The sequence below is a fragment of the Tachysurus vachellii genome, chromosome 7 (genome assembly GCF_030014155.1).
Source record: "Tachysurus vachellii isolate PV-2020 chromosome 7, HZAU_Pvac_v1, whole genome shotgun sequence".
In the NCBI taxonomy this organism is placed as follows: domain Eukaryota; kingdom Metazoa; phylum Chordata; class Actinopteri; order Siluriformes; family Bagridae; genus Tachysurus; species Tachysurus vachellii.
This window is the reverse complement of record NC_083466.1, coordinates 21,952,470-21,968,976: the sequence shown is the minus strand read 5'-3', so window position 1 is coordinate 21,968,976 and position 16,507 is coordinate 21,952,470. Positions and strand designations below refer to the sequence as shown.

General features: G+C 38.0%; 1 protein-coding gene across 1 annotated transcript; it reads right to left on the bottom strand.

The window, feature by feature from the left end:
• Positions 1-220: 220 nt before the first annotated feature.
• On the bottom strand, positions 221-16,085 carry LOC132849241 (butyrophilin subfamily 2 member A2-like; the record flags this gene model as incomplete). The annotated part of the gene is made up of 7 exons (XM_060875498.1): positions 221-6,406; positions 9,077-9,103; positions 10,241-10,267; positions 11,266-11,292; positions 13,159-13,185; positions 15,419-15,520; positions 15,776-16,085. Coding segments are annotated over 7 exons (1,083 nt in total), but the record flags the coding sequence as incomplete, so codon positions are not given.
• Between the last annotated feature and the right edge of the window lie 422 nt (positions 16,086-16,507).

The window sequence follows — 16,507 nt, the reverse complement described above, 5'->3', positions numbered from 1 at the left end:
ATATCCGAGATATGCTCTGAGTAGCCGAGGTGGGGGCAAGCTCCATGTGGTATGCAAGTAGGATGTTTATGTTCAATTCAATTCAAGTTTATTTGTATAGTGCTTTTTACAATTGACATGTCTCAAAGCAGCTTTATAGAACATAAACATAGAACAAATGGTTAATATAAAGAATAATATTGTCAGTAACGTGGGGGTAAAAACAGACCCAAATGCAGGATAGCATAAAAATAAACCGGTTTTAATGAAATAAAAACATGAAACAGGGACACAGGCAATACCAGATCGGACACGAGATGACATAAGACGACAACAGAAGACAAGGATTCCAAGGAACAGAGAACAGAAAAGGAACAGACAAGGAACAGAAGACACGTCACAGTTAAACAGAAAAGACAATGAACACATGAGGAACAGGTGTGCAGAGATGGGGAGGAGTAAACGGAGGGGTTTGGGGGGCTGGCAGACATATGACAGGGAACATAAACAAGCGCACGTGGCCAAAGTGCAGGCTGAGTCCTGACAGTACCCCTCCTCAAGGTGCGGCTCCCGACGCGCCAATCCAGTATCCATAGCAATATCCGAGGGGACCACAATCCCGACAAGATGGGGGGACCATACACGGCGGCGACGCGACATCCACAGCTGAGCTGAAGGGCGACGCGACGTCCACCGCCGAGCTGAAGGGCCAAGCAACGTCCACAGCTGAGCTGAAGGGTCAAGCAACCCCCTACATGAGTCTAGAAAACCAGAAAAAGGGAGGGGGGAAAATCCTCCACCATGGGGCAAATAAATAAATAAATAAATAAACAAAATCCCCCTAGGGCAAAACATGCGGGCCTGCAACCCCCAACCCCCCCACCCCACTTCCATGGGAAAACCAGGAAGTGGAGCGACGTCCCCCACTGGACAGGTGCGGGGCGATGTCGCAGGACACCGAGAAAAACAAAAAAAAATCTCGGCCTGGTGACATGAACCGCAACCAGGAAGTGAGGCGACGTCTCCCGCCGAATACCGGAAGAGGAGCGGCGTCCCTAACCGGAAAAAATGCGGACCCATATTACACACAAAACAAAAATCCAAAGCAAAAAAAACAGTCCTAAGAAAAAAAAAATTACTCCCACAGAAAGCCGGTCCAGGCTGACGCTATCCTGCTGAGTCTTGATGTTTCGGAATCCTTCTGCAAGTAACGCGGGGGTAAAAACAGACACAAATGCAGGATAGTATAAAAATAAACAGGTTTTAATGAAATAAAAACATGAAACAGGAACACAGACATAAGACAACAACAGAAGCCTTGATTCCACATTGCCTATGGCACAGTTAAATAGAAAATACAATGAACACATGAGGAACAGGTGTGCAGAGACGGGGAGGAGTAAACAAGGGCGGGGCAGACATGTGACAGGGATCGTAAACAAGTGCACGTGGCCAAAGTCCAGGCTGAGTTCTGACAAACATAACGATTAATAGAATACAAAATTCAAGATTAATATTAGCTCTATTTAGTTCACAATGTGTATGTATTTATCAATGAGCAAGTCTGAGGTGACTCAGGCAGCAGTGGCAAGGAAAAACTCGCTTAGATGATAAAGGAAGAAACCTCGAGAGGTACCAGACTCAAAGGGGAACCCATCCTCATTTTTGTGATTATAAATATACAGTCAATCAAATGTTGTAATGATGCAAAAGATCACATGGAGTTCACATCTCCTCTTTAGTATAGCAGAGTCCCACTGGAGCTGGTAGATCTCTAGATGCTTCAGGACTCGCAGAGTCGGCCTCATCTCAGTGGAGGTCCAAAATCTTCATCGCATGGAAGACGATCGGAGCTGGTACAATTTCTGGGTGCCTCGGGATGGGTAGAAAGAGAGAAGCAGTGGAGAGGGTTTAACATATCTGCTGTCCATGAAATGTGCAAGTCTGATGTAATAGAGCACAATATTATGGGATGTACAGTATTATGTGTATGCCTGACTAAAGAGATGAGTTTTTAAGCTACATTTATACTGGGAAAGTGTGTCTGAGCCCCGAACACTCAGGAAGATTATTCCAAAATTTGGGAGCTAAATAAGAAGAAGCTCTACCGCTTTTAGTAGACTTAGATATTATGGGAACTACCAGAAGTCCTGAGTTTTGTGATCACATAGAGCGTGAAGGATTGTAACGTGTTAGAAAACTAGTTAGATACATGGGAGCTAAATCATTAAGAGCCTTGTATGTTCGTAGCAGCAGTTTGTAATCAGTTCTAAACTTAACAGGTTGCCAGTGTAGAGATGATAAAATTGGGGTTATATGATCATACTTTCTTGTCCTAGTTAGAACTCTGACAGCTGCATTTTGGACTAACTGTAGCCTATTTTTTTAAAGATGCAGGACAATCACCTAGTAATGCATTACAATAGTCCAGTCTAGAGGTCATGAAAGCATGAACTAGCTTCTCAGCATCAGATACAGACAGGATGTTTCTCAGGTTGGCAATATTTCTAAGAAGAAAGAATGCTATTTTTGTAGTATGGCCGATAAGATTTTCAAAAGACAAGTTGCTGTCTAATATAACAAACAGGTCTCTCACTGTCGAGCTACTAGTGACAGAACATCCCTCTAAATGGAAGTTGAATTGTGAGAGTTTCTGTTTACGGGTTTTTGAACTGATAAGTAGTATTTTTGTCTTATCTGAGTTTAACAACAGAAAATTACAGCTCATCCAATCTTTTATCTCTCTAAGGCACCGAGTTAATTTGGACAATTTATATATTTCATCTGGTTTTGAGATATATAACTGTGTATTGTAAGCATAAAAGTGGAAATTAATTCCATGTCTTCTAATAATGTTCCCTAATGGAAGTATGTATATCGAAAAAAAAAGCAGAGGTCCTAGGACTGACCCTTGAGGGACCCAATAATTAACTGGCAATAAACTGGAGGATTCACCGTTTAATTCTACAAAATGGTATCAATTGGACAGGTAGGATTTAAACCAACTTAAAGCCTGTCCATGAATACCTGTGTAATTTTGTAAGTGATCTAGGAGAATGTTGTGATCTATAGTGTCGAATGCAGCACTAAGGTCAAGGAGAACTAATAGGGACATACAGTCTTGGTCCGAATGCTAGGAACAAGTCATTCGTAACTTTCACAAGTGCAGTTTCTGTGCTATGATGGGGCCTAAAACCTGACTGAAACTCTTCAAAGATATTGTTCTCCTGTAAGAAGGAGCTCAGTTGAACAGACTAAACGTTTTCTAGTATTTTAGACAAACGGAAGGTGTGAAATAGGTCTGTAATTTGATAGTTCATTAGGATCTAAATTAGGTTTCTTAATGAGGGGCCTAATAACTGCCAACTTAAAAGATTTAGGGACATAACCCAAAGATAGCGTTGAGTTAATAATGTTAAGAAGAGGCTCACCAGCTTTATGTAATACTTCTTTCTGTTATTTAGTTGGAATGGGGTCTAGTGAACAAGTTGTTGGTTTAGCTGTAGTAATAAGCTTATCTAACTCTTTCTGTCCTGTACTTATAAATTACTGTAGTTGTGAGTGTAGAACTTTAGGTGAGACTGGGTCACAAGGTGCTCGCACATGTTGAACATCACCTATTTTTTTCCTGATGCTTTCAATTTTATCAGTGAAGAAGCTCATAAAATCCTCACTACTGAACTGTGATGGAATAGTGTGTTCAGATTGCTGTTGTTTTTTTATCTAGCCACTGTGCTTAATAAACACCTGGGATTGTTCTGCCTGGTTATTTTCTATGAGTTTGCTCAGGTGCTCAGCCCTAGCAGCTTTTAGAGCCTGTCTATTCAGTACTGTAGCTGGACATACTGTTCTTATATGCAATTCTAAAAACCTCTAATTTAGTTTTTCTCCACTTTCACTCGAGGTTACGGGTTTCTCTCTTGAGGGTGTGAGTATGACTATTATACCATGGTGCAGCATTAATTTTGCTTAATTTTCTTCATCGCATTTTTCTTCACTTGTTTTTGCCTTTTTTGTCACTCTTTCCTCACTAACATCTGCCGGTCGTTTTAATAAAAACCTGTCCGGTCGGCATATCAGATGCGGTGTAGTCGCACAAGTTCAAATTTTTAACGGATCCAACGCTCAAAACGGATCCGAAAATTACGGATCCGCAGATGGTCGGCACCTCACGCAGATGGTCGGCACCTCACGCAGTGCCTTTGAGACTCTACATAGGAAATGAATGACTTCCTGTTTATCGGCCGTCGTTTGTCGTGTGCAGTGGAAAGGCGGCTTTAACCGAGTGAGACGCGGGAAGCTGAGGCGGGAGAAACAGAGCACACGTGGTTGTTGGGGATCTTTGTTTCGGCGGCGGCGGCGGCGGCGGCTTGGATGCTCGTATCTCAAAAATTTGCTCCTACAGACCGCTTTGTTTCTTTGTGCTTGGGTGTCATTCTCTCAAATAAACATTCAATCCCAAATTCTCATCTATTTCTTATTTTTAATTCATAACTGTTGTATGGCTAAATGTACTGAAGGTATAAGATATGAGGATAAGGTTGAATATGGACCTATGTTATATATAGACCCATAGGTATATGCTACCTATGGCATGACATCAACCTTTGTCTGAATCTGGCTCAAATCAGTATAGCGAAATGCTCAGCCATGAGATTCTGCAGGTTTTACAAGGCCACAACTTGCACAAATTTCAGTGGCCATAAAGTGAAATCAGGTCAATTTGCTGAGTTCAATATAATATTTCATAATTTCCCAAATTTTTAGCAGGTTGCCGTACAATATTCCTTTCTTCTGGATCAAAATGTACACCAAATACACCAAATTTAGTGTATATGACAAGAATCTATTATATTCTGAGTCTAGAAAGCCTGTGTATGTTTGTAGAAAATTTTTAATTCCCACCCGATTCTTTGGTCTAAAAGACCAAAAGTTTTCTCAGGTATGTTTCATGAAACAATTTAGTGCTATACAAGTCAGTAGTAGTATTTAATAATCTATGCAAAATTTCACATGAAACCAACAAAGTGTGGATAAATATGTTGATTAATATCTAACATTTTTAGAGAATGACTACTTTCATCAGCAGTAGGGTAATGTTAGCATTTTTAATAACTAAGTTATGGCTTGTAAATTAATGCTTGTGCTACAGAATGTTACACTCCTCATAAACTGGTAATAATTGTTTAAAAGCATCATAGTAAATTGAGGTAAATGTGTAAGAATCACATATGATAGTTTTGTTAGCTATAATCACTATCCTTTATACAAGTGAGTCAAATTCAAAATCAGAGATTTCAGCTGCTCTAACAGCTGTGAAAGCCTCCTCTCTCTAAAATCACTTTGGATTTCGGATTTGGATTTAAATGTAGCTCAGCATGTGTGTGGTGACTGTTAGTTACACAATTTATATTAGATTAGACAACTCTCAATGTGGGGTTTTCGTGTGAAGACGATGAGACAACACTTTTAAACATCACTGTACACTAAACCAGTAACAGTGAATAGGTTTTCTCTCTGTCTCTCTCTCTCTCTCTCTCTCTCTCTCTCTCTCTCTCTCTCTCTCTCTCTCGCTTTTTCTCTCAAAAACATTTAGACAAGAAAAAAACAAACAAATAAAAAATAATAATTAAAAAATCAGCAACTAAGAGCTGCCTTAACGGATGAGCCACCACTTCCCTGCACCAGCAATTGGCAGATATCAGATTTATTCATTTTTTTTTAAACAGTGCCTTTTTTATCTACATAGACATCAGCAGCTGAACTTAATACATTGTATTGATCATAATAAAATCTGAAGTAAAACAGAGGATTAAATTTGTAAGGCGAAAATTCATTTAGTCTAAATTACAGGAGAAATTTATTCAGTTATATACAAGATTATAGGAAATTATAGGAGAGATGACCAGTGGTGCTGAATTTTTACCTCCTTTATTTAAACCAGGACTAAAGAAAGGATAGAGTTTCTTCTCAGTGAATGACTGGGCAATGAAAGAGTATATATGAGAGCTGGACTTCACATCATAAAAAGATACCAGACCCTCCTCATAATCCACAAACACCACCACCACCTCTACATTCTCTCTCAGTGTGAGAAGCACATCAGTATTAGCATGAGTCCTGTACTGATTCTCATTCCTCAGCCCCAAAGTCCAGAATCTAGTCTGAGGTTTCATTGTAACCTCCCCCTTCCTGCTAATGTTCTCACTTACAACACCTAATACCCACTTAGTTTTCCCTCTGACCTGCACCTCATAATAAAATCTCCCTGAGAAGAAACTCTCCTTTCCTAGAACATAGGGATAATATGTAAACCTCTTTTGTGTATCAGCAAGATCCTGTTCTGTATCTCCATGTGTTACTTGTTTTCCATCAGCAGACAGGATGAGATATGGATGAGCTGTATCAGGATCCAAAGTCACATCCACTGAGAAAAATACACATTGTGTGATAAAAAGAGATTAAACAATCATCCAATAGATCATTTTCTTTTGGATTTATAGGAGGATTTGTAGACAATTAAATAATTAAATATTTTTAAATCTCTTTTAAATGAGAACTTGTTCAGGACATGTGTGTGTATATATATATTTTCAGCATTATGAATATGTTATGGTCTTCATGCCATATTTTTACCAAACATAACTTCTCATGTCAAGAAAAAAAGTCAAAAAAGATACAGAATGGAAGACTCAAACTTAAACAAAAATTAAAATAGCTAATGTCACGTTTAGTTCTCATCATCTACTAGCACTTTTAAAATTAATTCTTCTCTATGATTTTTGACTGGCAGTTTTTGTGAATAATAGATGGTGTAAACCTGGTCACATCACTATTAAAGAACAGATCTGCTGTAAGGACATTGAACTGTTAGCCGCTAGCATGAGGCCGTACTATCTGCCCAGGGAATTCTCGCATGTTATCGCGATAGCTGTGTATATGAATATATATGCTGCATATATGCTGACGGTGAATCGGCATGCGATGTCCTGCATTCTGTTGTTAACAGACTGTTAACACAGAGCCCAAACGCCCTTCTCATTATCTCTGGAGATTTCAATCATGCCCCTCCATCCTCCACTCACATTCACCCAGTACTTCTGTGTGGAGAATACTGTACCCACCAGGACTGTACAGTGTTTTCCCAACAACAAACCATGGATCAACCCTGATATAAAGACTCTCCTTAAAGAGAAGAAGAGTGTTTTTAAATCGGAAAACATGGAAGAGCTGAAAACAGTCCAGAGAAAACTGAGAAATAAGATCAGGAAAGGAAAAGCATGCTACAGGAGGAAGATGGATCAGCTGCAGCAGAACAACATCAGTGATGTGTGGAAGGGGCTCAAAAGCATCAATGGTCAGCCAAGGAGCCAAGCTCTCAGGCTGAGGTTGACCAAAAGTGGGTGATTGATCTAAATCTATTATTTAACAGATTTGATCAGCTACCCTCCCCTGCCCCCATCCAGTCTCCTCTGCTGCAACCCCCTTTCTCTGCTTCCACAGCAAGCTACTCCAGCCCCACCTCTCTCTGCACTGCTGTCAGCTCAGAGCCTACACACAACACACCTAACTCCCAGCCTGCCAATTCCCTCCAGACCACACTCCAACCAATACACACTGCCCCTTACAGAAGCCCAGGTGAGAATGGAGCTCAGGAAGATCAAAGTGAAGAAGGCTGCGGGTCGAGATGGCATCAGCTCCAGGTTCATTAAGACTTGTGCAGACCAGCTGAGTGGCATATTGCTGTACATGTTTGACCTGAGCCTGAAGCTGGGGAAGGTGCCACAGCTATGGAAAACATCCTGCGTGGTGCCTGTACCAAAGACGTTGCGCTCAAAAGACTTTGATGACTACTGACCAGTAGCACTGACCTCGCATCTGATGAAGACTTTGGAGAGGCTGGTGCTCACTCATCTCCGACCTCTGGTGAGCCCATCAATGGATACTCTTTAGTTTGCCTACCAACCTGACATTGGAGTGGAAGACAGATGATGATGACGGGGATTACAGAGGACTGATCCAGGACTTTGTGGACTGGTGCCAACAGAGCTGCCTCCAGATAAATGCGGGGAAAACCAAAGAACTGGTGGTGGATTTCCTAGGCACAAACAAACTTCAATACCACCAGTGAATATTCAGGAAAAGGACATTGTGAGAGTGGACTGAAGACCTTTTTTGACTCTGTGGTGGCCTAAGCCATATTCTATGGTGTGGTATGCTGGTGCAGCAGCATCTCTACTGCAGAAAGGAAGAGACTAGACAAGCTGATAAGGAAGGCCAACTCAGTCCTGGGGATTCCTCTGGACACTGTACAGGAGGTGGGAGAAAGGAGGATGGTAGCAAATCTATCATCATTGCTGGAGAACGACTCTCACCCCTGTACAGTTTCACCTCTGAGCAGCTCCTTCAGTGACAGACTGTTACATCCTAAGTGTCTGAAGGAGCAATCAGACTTTCTTTTCTCCCTGCTGCTATTAGACTTTACAATCAAAGCTGCTCCCAGTGAACCACTCACCATAATACACACTGGTATTACTGTTTAACTGCAATAATAACAATAACAAAGCATTTTAAACAACACGTGCAATAACAGAAATTTTAAAACTGTGCAATATTACCTGTGTGCAATATGTCTGTTAGTGTAACTACTTACTCGTGGTCTCTTTTTTCTTCTTTGTATTTATACATTGTGTTGTGTATATACTGTATACTATATTATTTATTTATATCTTTATTCTTTTAAATATTTGCATTTCATTTTCTTTGCTGCAGAAATTTCTTTGCACAGAAATTTCCCCATTGTGGGACGAATAAAGGTATATCTTATCTTATCTTATCTTATCATATCTTAATTCCAAATTAAAGTCCCATCTTCCTTACCACATTAACTGTAAACACACACAACATTATCATCCCAAAAATGTTTAAAAAAATGTCCTGTGCCATTTTTTTTTACTGTCAAGATTGTTTTAGTCTTAGGCCTTGCTACACACACAAACACACAAACACATACACCCCCCCCCACCCCCCCATACACACACTCACAATACAGTAGAGATTCAGATTAAACTGTAATAAAAATGAAAATTGTTTATACCTGCATACTGCTTTTTCTTTCCTAACTCTGTGAAAACAAGTAAAAGTAGAAAATATCAAAATTTACATTTACAGCAATGTAGCAGATGCCCTTATCCAGAGTGACAGACATTGATCTGATTTACATAGCTGAGCACTTGAGGGTTAAAGGCCTTGGTAGCAGTGGCAGCAGTGATGGCACTAGGAATCCAATGAATTAACCACTGAGCTACCACTTTTTTGTAACTCTTAATACAAATATGTTTATTAACCATTTATTATTTTTTTTATAACCAGATATTTTTTAGTAACCATTAATGCATTTGGGTTTGAGATCCAAAGGTAAATATGTAATGATAAACCAGAATTTCAGTTTTAATTTCCTGATGTTTACACTAGGATGTGTTACAAAATTTAAAACAACTTCTAGAACAACTGAAGGTAGGAGGAATGTTCACCAAAAACACACAGTCTCACAGTAAATTAAAATAATATACACTTAATATTTGGTTGCATATCCCTTGCTTGTAAAAAAAACTGCATCAGCCTACTAAATGTCATTCATAACCAAACTGTTGCATTATTCTTTCATGTCCCTTCCAGGCTTGAACTGCAGCTTCTTTCAGATGTTGTTCGTTTTGGGCATTTCTCCTTTTAGTAATTTCTTTCATCATTTTGAAGGTCAAATATTACTAAACTGGTTTTAGGGTTGGGGATGGACTTTAGTGGTCTTTAGTGATCCAAAACTTTTTAGCAGCTTAAGTTCTACCAGATGAAGTCCAGATGTTGAGTTGGCGGTATGTTTTGGATAATTTTCTTTTTGCATGATAAAGTTTCTACCAAAAACACTGGATGCACTGGAAACCAAAATTAAACATTCAGAGCTTTTAACTGTTTTAAAAATCTAACAGGACCCACCTGGGCAACAAAAAACACTTGACAGTCTCTGTCATGCACCAACATTTAAAAACATAACTTGAAATTGGTGGGTACAGACAAAATGTACATTAATTGAAATTCTGATATATCACCTCATGTTCATGTTTTTGATCGCAATCTTAAATGTGTCCATTGTTTAAAAATAATAGGAATTGGCCTTGCATTGCTATTCCAATACTTTTAGATGAAGACTATAAATTCCACTTACAGAAGGTCGTACAATTTTTAGAAACTCAGTTGTAATTACCTTGTTCCATGTTCTGTCTCTGCAGCTCTGAAAAGATAAAAATACTGATATTAAAAACACTACTTACATACTTGTAGGCTACTTTTTAATCAATTGTTATTTTATATTCTCTTTCTACAAGTTGTTGTGTAAAAAACATATTTGTCTCTACTTAATTTCTAACATTCTTCTCAAACGTTTTTGTAGACAGTGTGATGTGAAAGTATGGTGTTTAACACAGTATGCTTACCTGCATGAATTCATTATCAATCCCACTGACATGTGACATTATTGAATTGTTTGATGTTGTTAGTATTACAAAACATTCAAGTTGATTTGTTCAGCTTAGTAGTGAATTATTTGTAGTAGCATTTATTTGTGTTGTCACTACCACTGCACTAGAGTATTTGCTCTTTGTGTTCTTTAGTGGATTATATGGCATCTCTTCACAAGTTAGCAGTAGATAGTTTGCCATATATGACATAGTGGTTCTAATAAGTCATTTGTATTGCCTTCTAACAACACTCACACACCTGGAACATTTTAGTTATTAGTGTCTTAATCCTGTTTAAAACACTTTTTGTGTGAAATTGTCACACCGGGAGGAGGAAGACAGACCCAGATACAGGATAGCTTCAAATAAACAGGGTTTAATAAATAATAAACACAGAACAGGAACACAGACAAACTAGACTGGACAAAGGACGAGGGTACACTGACGATGATTCCGCACTGCCATCGGCAATGCGGCACTATTTAATAGAGAGGACAATGAACACATAGGGAACAGGTGTGCAGAGACGGGGAGGAGTAAACAAGGGCGGGGCAGACACGTGACAAGGAACATAAACAGAAGCACATGGCCGGGCTGAGTCCTGACAGAAATCTACATCACTACAGCAGCATAAACAATTTACAAACCCACCCAAATACATGTTTGCGATTAAATTTATTCAAGATTCACTGTTGGTTGGACTATGAATGTTTCATAGATATTAATCTAGAGTTTCCACAATTAAATAGTCAACACAGAATTTCATTCTCACCTGTGTACTGCTTCTCTTTCTGCATCTCTAAGGATAAAACAGATACATTTGTATTAAATATTTTTTGTAAATTCAATATAAACAAATGTGTAAAAAATTTTTTAGGTTGATTTAAATTTAAAACCCACAAAAGAAATATATATGGAAAAATTCCTTTTATAGAATCCTAGACGTTTCAATGTCATGCACTTAGTTAATGTTAAACATTCATATTTGTTATTACAACTGTTCCTTTAATGAGCAGAGAGCTCATGTGTCATTTTGGTATTGTATGATTAGTATGAATAGTCTCTGCTGTCATCCAGTGTTGCACATGTAATTTCACACTACTACTGACTACATGAATCTTTACAATGCACTGCACATGTATCAGTAAGGCCAGACAAAAAGTTTGAGGAAGTCTGGAATAGAAAACCACTGGAAATTGAGAAGTTGAGTTTGCTGATCTATTGAAAAAGGGAGCCTGCTCCTGTCCCTGTGTCCTTATCTTCTTAGGTATGGTGGCATTTTACTGTAGAAAATGAATTCCAGATTATTTAAAAAGAGAACCACCCCTCTACTACACTATAATGTAAGTGCACAAGACAAACAGAATTGAAATGAAAAAGCAAAGTTTTTATTGACATGAAATCTTTTGTCCCCCACTGTAGGATTGCCAAATCCTTACTTGCCCTTTATACAGATGGTTAAACAGAAATGTGGCTATAGCAATTGTAGCATAGTACCATGGTAGCAAACTGTGACCTATTGCCTATTGTTGTTAAGCTGCATCTCGTGTCAGCCTGCCTCCCTCGTTGTCTGTTAGCTGTTGCTGCAGTTGAATATCTGATGTTGTCCATTTCCCCATATAATCCACCCATTTGCTTATTTCTTAGTTCTCCAGGCACCTTTTGTTTGGTCAAAAGGTGGTGGAGGCACAGGCTCAATTAGACACCCTCATCCTTCTATAGCTCCATGTGAAGATGCTATGTTGAGATATTGTGCCAATTTGTCACCAATTTATTTTCAATATTGTGCCAATCAGTGTAAACATCAGTGTCACTACCAAGTCTTGATCTGTGATGTAACTGAACACCTCACTTGTTCAATGTAGCAAGCAAGAGAAGGGGGAGGTGCATTTTGGACAAATGTGATACTTGCACAAATGGTCAGTAAAAGGCTTGGGAGGCTGCAATGTCAGACTCATTGTTGAGCAATGCTCATTTGGGCCAAATCATGGCCTCATTATGGGAGCCCAATGCTGGAGGATACCTGTGGATCTCTAGCAGTCTCTGCATTGGATGCTGAATGGATGATCTCTGGCTATGGCCCTCCAGGTGGGGCTCAAAAGCAGAGGCCACCATGTTAGCCTCGTAATAGCTGATAAACAAGTTCGAGTTTGACACACAGTCAATTTACACATGAAATCAGATTTACAAGTTTTGTTCCACCTTCATCCACACCTTTAGTTCACGGAGACAGAGAACAAGACTTGCCAATCTAATACTGATTATATTTTTGTATTTATCATTTTAATTTAATGATAACATTAATGACAGTTATACACAATATTGAAATATTTATTATTGTAAAGCTGTATTATTCTATGCAGATACTGTGTTCATACAGTATCTGCATAGTTTTGTAGCTCACTTACCTTAAAATATCCAGTGCTACTACTCTACTGTTACAGCAGACACCTACTGTATTACCTCACCAGTCATAGCAACTAATAAGATTGAGGTAAAGGTGCAGCTCTCTCACAAACAGATTTCTTATAACTACAGTAACTCCTGATGAAGTCTCAGCATTAAAAGCAGTGGTATAACATACAGTACAGTGCTGACAGACAGAAACTATACTTATAGAGCTTTAGACTTTGTATAAATAGGTAATACGTTCTAGTGTAATTACCATATTCCAGCCGCTGTATCTGCATCCCTAAAAAAACAGACAATATTAAGATGTTAGCATAAGGGTTATTAATCAGCTATAGTTGAGGAGGTGACAGCAGAAATGTTTTGTCTAAAATATTTTGCTTACCTGATATGCAGTGCTATTATAAAATACAATATGTATTCCACTAACTAAGATGCAGGGGAAGTATTTGCCCCCTTACTGAGTCCTCTGTTTTTTGATGCAAGACAATTATTATCTATTGTGTGCTTCTGTTCTGTTTACTTTTATGGCATTAAAATAATTTCATTTGGCTGGCATAAGGACTTCATAAATAAATAATAAAAAAAAAACTATAGTAACAGTAAATGAAACATGAAATGAGTTACAAATATAAATGCAAATGTATTCCTGTTTCCTATTAATATTGATCAGATCCGCCAAAATGAAATGAAATTAAAGAATTCCTTTTTGTGGTGCAAGTTTCAAACTCCAGGACAAAATAATAAACTCTCTTTAACTGTACACAATGCTATTCAGCTAACCTATGACAAAAGAAAAGAAAAGAGAAATACACCTCCTTTCCTTGCTAACCAAAAACAGGAGAACCTGTTTTTCAAGATTTAAGGCTGCCTGGAGGTGAACATTTGTAAAAACAACCACATCATCAAGGTAGACTTCCCAGTTATCCACATTACTAGGACCTGAAACATTGAAATCCATGACTGTATACTGGAGGAGCATATATGGTGTAATGAAAGCAGAAATTTCAGATGCACATGAAGTGAGTGTTACAGTGTTAATTTTGTTGATGAATAATTTTCATCATAGTTTTTGTCAGCAACCTATTTTAAGACAAAAACAAGATGACAACTGAAAACTAATAACATTAACTAAAAACTAATGCACCAGGACAAAAACTATGACAAAATCTATTCACATATTTGTCAACAAATAAAAATTAGTGTCAGAAATGAGATCCAATCATAACTAATTTAGTCTGGGAAAGGTAGGGATTAGTCGGAGAATACAATACGGAGAATCTTTTTTCTTTCAATGTCTTGAACCATGATGTGTTTCATACTCCAATCCAGTAAGTGGCAGAAAATGCACCTTACAGGTGGTTTACCAAACGACATTTAAACAACAAGTGAATAAGAAGAGGACTAGTCGGACAAAGATGGGACAAGTTGGGGCCTATCGAATCACACCTGTACTGTATGTGGGGTGGAGAACTAGCCCTCATGCATACTATTTCTGAATGACAAAATGTCCATGCCTGGAAGGGAGAGAAGAGCGACCATATTTACACAATTTACATATAATGTCAGGGAAAATAAGACTCTTTGAATTTAAGCTGAAATAATTAACAGGGAACAACATCACTAATGTTGAAGCTTACCATTTCAAAATAATAAACAAAACTCCCAAAAACTATACAAAAAACTACTCAACTATAACAAAATAAAATAAAAATACACCACTTTCTTGTAGCTTTTTAGTTCTGACAAGGACTGGGTTCTATGAGGGGTTTTGAACTGTGGTCTCTGAAATACTAACTACTGAGCATTGGTTATTGGATTTCTGGATAATTGTAGTACTGTAGATTTGTTTGTGCACAAGGATTTGGAATTGCTTAGTGGACTTCTCACCATCAGTGTAATTTTGCAAAGTTTGATTTCTGATCTTTCCTCTCTGTATGTGTGGAGTGTTTTTCTTCTGCCCAGTGCACATCTGCTACTCTGCAAGCAAATATCTAAAAATTCATGCTTAACTGTTGGTTCCATTCCCATATATTTACCTGTGCTTCCCTTTCTCCTTAGAGCCTTCCTGGCTTCATACTCACCTGTCCACTCCACCACCAGCTCCCATCCCTTATAATTCTCTTAATAAATATAAACTTACACATGCTTATGCCTCTTCATTTTGATACTTTTAAACCAGCATTACATCCTGATCATTTACCCTGGTTTATTTTTTTTTCTTCAAGAAAACCTGCCATTTAAACAGGGTAGTGCTGTCTTGTATGTCCTTTTGTATATTATTATATAACAGTATATAATAATATACAAAAGGACATACAAGACAGCACTACCCTGTTTAAATGGCAGGTTTTCTTGAAGAAAAAAAAATAAACCAGGGTAAATGATCAGGATGTAATGTTGGTTTAAAAGTCACTTCCAGATTATAGGGAAGTGAATAATTTTATAAAATAATTCACTTCCCTATAATCTGCAGTATAACTTCTGTTATTAGAGAAAGTTATTTAAATTTTTACCTTTTTTGTGACAAACCGCTGCAGTAAATATCAATCCAACAGCAATAAGGCATGCTGAACCTAAAATTCCACCAATCCACTTCCAAGCATCAAAGACTTTACCTAAAATTAAACCACATTATAGATATTTTTGAGAAACCATACACATCTTTATAGTTACAAATCATCCTCTTACACAGAAGACTGTTGCAGGATTACCTGCATTATTTTTGCATATTTTATTTTGATTAAAATAAATAAATAGAATGTTTTCTTAATGATCATGTCATTATTAATTGCCTTAATGTGTAATGATATAGTTTTGTTAGAATTTAACAACCTAAATAAAGTGTAAAAGTTTTAGAATCAAACACTTACTATTAATGATAACCTCTGCCTCCATCATGTGATGTTTTTGAAGAAGTCTGCAGTAAAACCTGTTGGAGTCACTAGAATCATAAACAGTGATGCAGCGTTTCACACCGAAGCCCTCAGTGTCTCTGTGTATTAGCGTATGTTCAGCAGGCAGAGTGGCTCCTTCTCTGTCCAGCCACAGAACCTCAGGTTCAGGTTTCCAGCCTCTGGACTCACACACTAGATTAATCCCTCTGAAGTTATCATAACTCTCCATCACAATTACTGGGTGACTTCCCTGAGCTTTAATCAGCAAACACACACACAATAAATATTTATTTTTTTACCTTTCCAACAACTTCTAATTAGTGTAAGATCAAATACTAAAAACAGACAAGGCCTTTTTTTTTTGTAAAATTGCAGTTTGCTGAAAAAAGCATATGAGACAGTTTATTTGAACATTTATTTTCAAATGTTGTAGCTGCTCCTTTGTGTAAAATCAATGTGCATCAAAATGTACTTGAACAATCTGCAGGTATTGTGAGCTGTTATCATTTCAACATGGACCAGATTCTTAAAGGAAGGTTTCTGACATGTTATTGAACCCATGCCATGAAGATGCTTTAAGGGCAAAGACCTAGCCAGTATTTGTATAGTGTTCCTAATGAAGTGCTCAGTGAATGTATATCTGCGTGACTTCTTTTGGTAGACATTTAGTCAGAAAGTGGATTCCCACTCTAATGCCTGTTCAAATGC